This window comes from Gossypium raimondii, chromosome 4 (assembly GCF_025698545.1).
Source record: "Gossypium raimondii isolate GPD5lz chromosome 4, ASM2569854v1, whole genome shotgun sequence".
NCBI lineage: Eukaryota > Viridiplantae > Streptophyta > Magnoliopsida > Malvales > Malvaceae > Gossypium > Gossypium raimondii.
This window is the reverse complement of record NC_068568.1, coordinates 45,202,565-45,212,956: the sequence shown is the minus strand read 5'-3', so window position 1 is coordinate 45,212,956 and position 10,392 is coordinate 45,202,565. Positions and strand designations below refer to the sequence as shown.

Sequence of the window (10,392 nt, the reverse complement as noted above, 5' to 3'; positions counted from 1 at the left end):
TATAATTGAATAGCATGGAAATGGTCTTCCTTTCTATGTTTGATTGATTGGTGAATAGTGTTAACTTTTATAGTGGTAATATCCTATAACTCGAGTCTGGGGGTATGGGGTGTTACACTGTGAGTTAGAGGGGGTGTCGATCTCATACTATAAATAAACTATTAGTTTTATGTGTAACTTTAATAGGTAGAAGGAAGATCAAAATCATTTTGCTCTGGTATGTAACCGAATAAATAAAAAAGGAATGAAAATTAAATCTCTTAATTACTTTAAGTTGAGTCATCTAATTTGAGACTTAAATTTGCCTATATATTTGAACTAAAATCTTAGTGTATACATATTTCGGCATTCGTCTAGACTAAATCATACTAGCAACACCCGCTCTTACTTTTTGCAAAGTGAAAAGTAAAATTGTTAACTGAATACATATCCTTAATATCTAATTCCCAAAAAATTCTATCCCATGCCCTGTCATTCACCCTTACCCCGTTCAATTTACACCATGACAAATTTAATAAACCATCCTCACATTGAAATATACTATACTTAAAGTTGAAACTTTCTATGAAGTTTAATTATTTTGAGATTTATGGTTTCCTTTTTAATAATGTATTTTCAAAATCAAAATTAAATACTCGCAACAAGTGCAAAGTAATTTATCATTGCATTCAACACTTTTGAGCGATTTTCAGACTGTTTATATCCTCACTTAACAACATTAATTCTAAGCCTATGAATACAGTTATTTCTAGCTCTAGGTACGAAGTCCTTGGTGTTTCTATTCCCATCCTTCACGCACTTGGACCTCTCTTTTTATCTCCAAATGGACACTATATCATTACGCAATTCATAGGTGTTTAGTACACTCCCTCTTCTCCAAAGTCCTTCCTCGCCTAAGTCCCTTTCGTTGCCCAAACCATTTAAGACTTCAATTAATTAAATTATAAGCACATACATAGAGGGATGGGAGCATAGGTTTCTGGTATATCTACGGATATGTAAGTAACATTGTTAGAAAAACCGAAACAGCTAATTTATTTCAATTCATAATAAAGGGTGTCCATTCCCTACTTGAAAAATTGGTTTTTGGTTCTTTGTTTGATAGTGACACCAAGGATAGATAATTCCTCACAGTTAGCGTGCCTTTCCATTTTTCCAATTTATCAATAATACGATAAACTATAAGTCTTTCAGACCAACTTAAAAGCTGGTTCATTTTAATTTATGAAAACAATTCTCATATTGGGTCTTCATCACGCAGCAGATAGCCAAGAATAGATGGAGAAAAACTAGGACTATATATATATGTCTAGGAATTCATCACATTTGGTGTGCCTCTTCATTTTTCTATTTCATCGCAAACTCTTCTTCCACCATGGCTTCCAAAAACCAGCTGCATCATCATTTCACTTGTTTGGCCTTACTAATCTTCATATTGGGTATATGTGAAGCCACATCCCGCGCTGCTCTTGAAGATGCATCCATGTACGAGAGGCATCAACAATGGATGGTCCAATTCGGACGAGTTTACATGGACACCAACGAGAGGCAAAAGCGTTTCCAGATTTTCAAACAAAATGTGGCACGCATCGACTCTTTCAATGCTGCCAACAACAAGCCGTACAAGCTCGGTGTGAACCAATTTGCAGATCTAACCAACCAAGAGTTCACTGCTTCTCGAAATGGGTTCAAGGGCCATATGTGTTCCAACACGGCTACCACTTTCAAATACGAGAACGCCACCGCATTGCCTTCTACTGTGGATTGGAGAAAGAAAGGAGCTGTTACACCTATCAAGGACCAAGGCCAATGCGGTCTGCTCTAATTTCTTCTTCTCAGAAACATTACTAAAATATTACTATGCTTTCTTCTTTGTCTGTGTTGTGATCTAACTATGTGTGTGTCTCGATCATGTGATGCTGATATATAGGATGCTGTTGGGCGTTCTCGGCCGTGGCAGCCATGGAAGGGGTTACTAAGCTGACAACAGGAAAGTTAATTTCCTTGTCCGAGCAGGAGCTGGTGGACTGTGACACCAAGGGTGAGGATCAAGGCTGCGAAGGTGGTCTAATGGACGATGCATTCCAATTCATCGAGAAGAACAAAGGCCTAACAACCGAATCCATTTACCCCTACAAGGGAGTCGACGGTACATGCAATACCAACGAAGAAGCCAACCATGCGGCTAAGATAAATGGGTTTGAAGATGTGCCTGCCAATAGTGAAGATGCATTGCAGAAGGCCGTTGCCAACCAACCTGTTTCTGTTGCCATCGATGCCGGGGGGTTCGACTTCCAGTTCTACTCGGGTGGTGTGTTTACGGGAAGTTGTGGCACCGATCTGGACCACGGAGTGACGGCTGTTGGATATGGAGAGGATGGTGGGACTAAGTATTGGTTGGTGAAGAACTCTTGGGGCAGTAGCTGGGGTGAAGAAGGCTACATTAGGATGCAAAGAGATGTGGATGCAAAGGAAGGCCTTTGTGGCATTGCAATGCAAGCATCCTACCCTACTGCATAAACATAACTTAAACCATAGTTGCCTTTTCCATAAATTCTCATATTATGAATTTTATACATGCTACTCTACGTGAATGTACTATGAACAATGTAAACACACACTTTGAGTGGCCTACCCCATTTTCTATATATATACATGCTACTCCATATTAACGATTTAAACAATGCAAATACATAGGAAAACCCCAATGTCTGTTTTTAATATTTTATAATTTTAAGGGTGATTTAATTATATTTTAAAATCAAATATCAAATGTGTATATGAAATCAAATCCAAGAGACAACAAACCCTAGTGTATACTAGGGCATGACGTTGTCCCTTAGTTCTTCTTTAAATAGAACTTATATTTTCGATTAAAATATTATTATTTAATTAGATATTATTCGAATAAAATTCTTGTACTATTTCTCTATAAATAGGAAATATGAGTTAACTAATTGACGTATACTTTTTGAGGACTGATATTTTATCGAAAAATAGTGGTAATTTATTTTAAGAATAAATTCAATTTTCACAAGAATACTCATAGTTACGGGTCTATAGAGAGAATTAGCTTTCCCACCAAAAGTTAAACAAAATTTTAATCTTGTGCACTTATTCGATTTGTTTGAGTGCACAACCAAAGCAATTCGGAGTTCGAGGATAGCAGAGAAGATCAATCGGTTGAAAGTCGGAAAACGCCTTAGATTGTCTTCGCACAAAGCACAAATATAATTTTGATTGTAGTTTATTATTATAAATATTACAAGTGCTAGATTTTAAGAAAAAATTTAAACTTCTATTATGCCTGAAAACACTATTTTCTAAACTGATTTTACTAACAAAAATAAATTCCTTTCATGAACAGATTAGTGCTTTCCATCTCTTGCACATAAAATAATAACTAAGTCTCCAATATATTGGCATTACTTGACTTGTATAATTAAGCTATAAATTATTTGATTTTTATAATTGAGTTAGTACGATTGCTTTGAGCCTATAACGTTGTATTCTTCAAATGTGCAGCAAGGATCTTAGAAGAACAATTTAATGGGATTTGTGACCATTGTAAGGTTAAAGGTCAAAAACAAGAGTTTCGTTATAAACTTACATGGTTGCCTCCAGACTTTAAGTTTACAAAGAAAAAAATCTCAGGCATCTACTGCTAATAATGTTATCACAATTGAAGGTTATGTTAAGAATGTTGCACCATCCATTGCTTCACAGTCAGCACCTATCTTCACTCATGAATAGTATCAGTAGATATTAACTTACTCGGGAATGAGTCATCTTCTTTAGGTGTAGAAGCACAGATGGCAGGTTACTACACCATGTTCCTTCCACTGGATTTTGAATCTAGGGCAACAAACCATATGATATCTGATGCTTAGTATCTTGATAATTTTGTTTCATGTGCTTCACGTCCTTCTTTGGTTCAATTGCCCACTAGAAAGTTCGTTCCTATTAAATATACTGGTTCTTACACTTTATTTCTATCAGCTCAATTTACTAATGTGTTTCATGTACCTGATTTTAGTTTCAATTTAATTTCCATTGATATAAATTAAACTATTTTGTTTCTTTTTACCCTTATTTTTGTATTCTTCTGAACCTTTGCTATAGGCAAGTCAAGATGATTGGTAAAAAGCAAAATGATTTCTACATTTTTTTTTCCTCCAAACATCACACATCTCCTTCATCCCTTTGTCCCATCTTCTCCCAATATGATCCTATTTTATCTTACAGTAACCATTACATCTTCATTTATGAAAAATCAATTACTATCAAATAGTAATCAAGTCATTTATCATAAAGACAAATGACTCATGACCACGTTTTGTAACACCCCTAACCCGTATCCATTGTCGAAACAGGGTTACGGAGCATTACTAGAGTTTACAGAACAAATACACAAAAATTTCAGCACTTCACATCTTATAATATTCATATCATAAACTAATCGAAATCAAACATATTTTCCCTTATATGAGCCCTCAAGGCCCAAAATACACATTAGAAACAAGTCGGGACTAAATCAGATGCTCAAAGAATTTTTCGAAAAACACTAAAATTTTTCAAGCTACAGGGGTCACACAACCGTGTGATTCACACGGTTAGGAGACACGCCCGTGTCTCAGTCCGTGTGGACATTCGAAATAGGGACACACGGTCGTGTCCCTATTTCGAATGCCCACACGGTGTAACTCTCTGACTTAGGTCACACGGCCAAGCCACACGCTCATGTGCTAGGCTTTGTGAGCATACCAACTTGCGCAATTTAAAAGATATAGGGGACACACGACTGAGACACACGCTCGTGTCTCTGCCTATGTGGACAAAAATAGGCCATTTTTCAAGCCACATTTCTCACCCAATTTGGTACCAACCTAAATATAACAATTTGCACATCAACAAGCCATAACAAGGCATTCAAAACAAGCCAAAATCAAGTCTTAAACACAAAATATCACCACATACAACCAATATGCCCTTAGTCACCTCAATTGACAATTTTAAGACATGTCAACAAGTATCTCAATTTACCTAAATGACAAAATTCATTTATGCATATTCAAACCACATTTTACTTTCTTTCATTCTACCATATCAAACACATAACAAATATGATAATACCACTTATATACACATCAAAATATACCAAACACAAGCCATTCAAATGGCTAGTCTCAAGAAAGCATTTATATACCAACACTGGCCAAAATAACCTATACATGTACATGTATGCCCATATGAGTGCAAACTGCTGAACTGTAAATGGGAAGCTCCTCTAAGCTGAATAACGGGAAGCTCATGCGAGTTGTGGTGTGTCCGCAACACATGCAGGACCCAAACCAAATCGTTAATCCTAATGACATGCCATTCGTATTTCTAAGGTTCAAACGGGACTTGATAATCGTCGGATATGCGATCGGTATTTATACATGGCAATTATACAAATCACATAAACATGATTTAATTAAAACATACAAATACTCAATTTACTTACACGAACTTACCTCAATGAGTTTACGTAGATACGAAGGTGACTAATTCGATATTTTTCCTTTGCCTCGATCTAACTCCGTACTAGGTCTAACCGGATCTATACGAATAAATTTAACTCAACTCAATATAATTCATATTCAATTTAGTCCAACACATTTTTTGGAAAAATTACTATTTTACCCTTATACTATTAATTCATTGCAATTTAGTCCCTAGGCTCGAAAAAAGAAATTCATACAATTTAATCCTTACTTGAGCCTAGTCGATTTTTATACATATTAATAGCAGCCCACATAATTCACAATTTCACAATTTCACAATTTTTAACATAAATTTATCATCTTTTCAATTTAATCCCTAATTGATAATTTCATCAAAATTCTCTTTGTAAAAGTTGTTTATCTAACATCAACCTTTCATTTTCTATCATAAAACTTCAAAATTTAAGCATACTCATCAATGGCAAAACCCTAATACATTAACGATTTTTCAAATTAATCCCCGAGCTAGCTAGATTAAGCTACTACGATCTCGGAAACATAGAAATCATTAAAAATGGGACAAAAATACATACCTAATTGAGCAAAACAAGCTTGCTAACATTTCAAGCTTCCATGGCTAGGTTTCTTTCTTTCTTTTTTATTTTTATTTTTGGTGGATGATGATGAGAATATATTATTTTATTTTATTTATTTTAACTTAAATCACTAATTTCCAAAATTACCTGAATAATTCATTAAATTTCCAATGATGACTATTCATACTTATCTACTAAGCATATTAATGGTCTATTTACAATATAAGGACCTCCAATTTCAAATTCTATAACTATTTAATACCTTTAGCTATTAGAACTCAACTTTTGTAGTTAATGCAATTTAGTCCTTTTTATCAAATTAGGTATGTAAATGGTAAAATTTCTTAACAAAATTTTTATACTATATTTTTATTATATAGTAGAACAGAAAATAATAATAATATAAATTTTCTTACTTTGGATTTGTGGTCCTAAAACCATTGTTCCGATTTCACTGAAAACAGGTTGTTATAACTCTCCCCTTAAAGGAATTTTCGTCCTAAAAAATCTTACCAGTAAAGAGGTTCGGATATTGCTTTCTCATAATTTCCTCAAGTTCCCAGGTAGCTTCTTCTATTCTATGTCACTGCCAAAGAACTTACTAAAGCTACATTTTTATTTCTCAATTCTTTCACCTCTTGTGCCAAAATTCTAATCAGTTCTTCACTATATGTCATGTCAGGTTGGATCTCGACATCCGTCGGGGCGATAATATGTGAAGGGTCAGATCGGTACCGTTGTAACATAGACACGTGAAAGACATTGTAAATATTTTCTAGTTTTGACGGTAAAGCTAATCGATACGCAACAGGTCCGATTCTCTTAGTAATCTCATACGGCCCGATAAATCGTAGACTTAGCTTTCCTTTTTGACCGAACCGAAAATCTTTCTTCCAGGGAAAAACTTTCAAAAATACCTTGTCACTAACTTGAAACTCTACATCTTTATGTTTAAGATTCGCATAACATTTCTAACGATTTGAAGCTGTTTTTAAGCTATCTCAGATCACTTTCACTTTTTCTTCAGTCTCGCAAATCAAATTAACCCCATGTATCTTTTTCTCACTGAGCTCAGTCCAATATAATAGGGTTCGACATTTGTGACCATACAGAGCCTTATACGGTGCCATCTTTATGCTTGACTGAAAACTATTATTATACGCGAATTCGACTAATGGTAAGTATTTCTCCCAGTTACCTTCAAACTCTAAAATACAACACCGAAGCATATCTTCAAGAATCTGAATCACACGCTCGGACTTACCATTAGTCTGAGGGTGAAATGCTGTGCTAAAATGTAATCGCGTACCCAGATCTTCCTACAACTTTCTCCAGAATTCGATGTGAACTGTGGATCTCTATCCGAAATAATAGAGACTGGTATTCCGTGCAATTTAAAATTTCTGAAACATATAACTCAGCTAATCTGTCAAGTGAGAAATTTGTACGTACCGAAATAAAATGTGCAGACTTCGTCAAACGATCGATGATAACCCAAATGTCATCTTTCTTTTTCAGAGATAGGGGTAACCCCGATACAAAATCCATAGTAACTTTATCCCATTTCCACTCTGGTATCATCATTGGCTGTAACAGTCCTGAAGCTAGCTGATGTTCAGCTTTAACTTGCTGACATATAAAACATCTAGACACAAAATCAGAAATTTCACATTTCATTCCTGGCCACCAATACATTTGTCTCAAATCATTGTACATTTTATTACTTCTCGGATGAGAAGACAAGCTGCTACTATGAATTTTGTGCAAAATTTTCTATGTAAGCTCTGGATTCTTCGGTACACAAACTCTACCTCTAAATAACAAACAATCATCGGGTCCTATCTAAAATTCTGAATCAAATGTCGATTCACATTGTACTGGTTTAGCTAACATCTCACTATCACATTTCTGAGCTTCATAGATCTGTTGTAAAAACGTTGATTTAGCTTTTAACTCGGCTAAAATTGAGTCATCATCAAATAGCGATAGTCAGGTAATCATCGCTCGCAAAGCAAACAAGGATTTTCTACTCAAAGCATTAGCAACTACGTTTGCTTTTACCGGATGATAATCAATAACTAACTCATAATCTTTCAACAGTTTAAGCCATCTACACAATCTTAGATTTAGATATTTCTGTGACATCAAATGCTTTAAACTCTTGTGATCAATAAATATGTGAAATTTTTCATCAAACAAATGGTGCCGCCAAATTTTCAATGCATAGAAAATAGCTGCCAACTCTAAATCATGTGTCGGATAGTTCTTTTCATATGGTTTTAACTGTCTGGAAGCATAAGCAATTACTTTACCTTATTGCATCAAAATAAATCCTAATCCGTTCAATGACGCATCACTAAAAATCACAAATTCCTTACCCGATTCAGGTTGAACCAGAACTGGTGCTTCGGTCAACATGGCTTTCAACTGATTAAAACTTTGCTGACATTTATCAGACCCTTCAAATTTCACATCTTTTTGTAATAGTCGTGTCATCGGTGTAGCTATTAACGAAAACCCTTTTACAAATCTCCAGTAATAACCAGCTAATCCCAGAAAACTTCTGACTTCAGATACATTTCTTAGTGGTTTCCAGTTAACAATTGCTAAAATTTTATTCGAATCAACTCTGATACCTTCAGTCGATACTATGTGTCCCAAAAAACTAACTTCCCGAAGCCAAAACTCACATTTGCTAAATTTAGCAAACAATTGTTTATCTCGTAAAGTTTTTAGAACAATTCTCAGATGGTCGACATGTTCAGTCTCATCTTGGGAATATATCAGAATATCATCAATAAATACCACAACAAATCTACCTAAATATGGTTTGAAAATTCTATTAATCAAATCCATAAATACTGCAAGTGTGTTAGTTAAACTAAACGGCATCACAAGAAATTCATAATGTCCGTACCTAGTTTTAAATGCCGTTTTTGGTACATCTGAATCTTTCACTCGTAACTGATAATAACTAGAATGAAGATCAATTTTCGAGAACACTATGGCACCTTTCAATTGATCAAACAAATCATCAATGTGAGGTAGTGGATATTTATTCTTGATTGTAACTTTGTTAAGTTGACGGTAGTCAATGCAAAATCTCATTGATAGGTCCTTTTTCTTAACAAACAGAACCGGTGCACCCTGAGGTGAAAAACTAGGTCGAGCAAAACCCTTATCAGTTAACTCTTGCAACTGTGCTTTCTACTCTTTTAACTCATTAGGAGCCATTTTGTATGGTGCTATCGATATCGGTGTTGTTCTCAACACAAGTTCTATAGCAAATTCAACTTCTCTGACCGACGGTACTCCAGGTAATTCCTCTGGAAACACATCAGGATATTCGTAAACCCTGACATTGATTCAAGGTTCGATTTTGACACTTTAGTATCCAATACATAAGCAAGGTAAGCATTACAACCTTTTCTCACATATTTCTATGCTGACATAGCTGATATCACAATAGGCAGCTCATTAAATTTATCTGATTCTATATAAAGCATCTCACCATTTTGACATTTCAATATGATATGCTTTCGTCTACAATTTACTACAGCGTTATGCAGAGTTAGCCAATCCATGCCCAATATCACCTCAAATTCATTGAACGGTAATAGCATCAAATCAGCCCCAAAATAGTAACCTTGAATCATTAACGAACAGTTCTGCAAACTTTATCAACTAACACATACTGGCCTAGAGGGTTCGATACTTTAACCATGAATTTAGTGGACTCAATAGGTAAATTTTTACTAGATACTAAATTTGTGCGAACATATGAATAAGTCGATCTGGGATCAATTAAAGCAGTTACATCAATATCAATAAGAGAGAAAGTACCAGTAATAACATCTGGCGTAGAAGCATCTTCACACGCACGAATAGCATAAGCCCTAGCTTGTGACTCAGACCTTACAGTAGAGTCTTTCGTCATACCACAACTACCACTCATATTTTTAAGATTATGAGGTGGTCTACCTCTCGTAGTTGTGTTGCTCAGCCACGAAGTTTGAATAGTATCTTTTTTAGATTTCTCCGAGCAATCTCTAAGATAGTGATCAAAGGAACCACATCTAAAACAAGCTCCACTCTTCATTTGACACTCACCAAAATGTAGCTTGCTACAATGCTTGCACTTGGGTCTAAGATTTAGGACTGGAACGTCGGGTACCTCTATCTTTATTGGAGTATCCCACAGAAGTAGTAGAACGGTCGTGATATTTTTTTGATTTCTTCAATGCTGGCTGGTATGACTTTCCTGTCAATCTCTTACTTGAATCTCTAGCTTCAGTCTCAGCTTTTCTTTT

The 10,392-nt window shown here is 35.2% G+C and overlaps 1 protein-coding gene across 1 annotated transcript; it reads left to right on the top strand.

Annotated features, from left to right (window-relative positions):
- Positions 1-1,313: 1,313 nt before the first annotated feature.
- Positions 1,314-2,609, top strand: LOC105784778 (senescence-specific cysteine protease SAG39). Its single transcript, XM_012610706.2, has 2 exons — positions 1,314-1,814; positions 1,931-2,609. Exons 1-2 carry the CDS (start codon positions 1,376-1,378, stop codon positions 2,518-2,520), a joined length of 1,029 nt encoding a protein of 342 aa, XP_012466160.1. The 5' UTR covers positions 1,314-1,375; the 3' UTR covers positions 2,521-2,609.
- Positions 2,610-10,392: the final 7,783 nt, after the last annotated feature.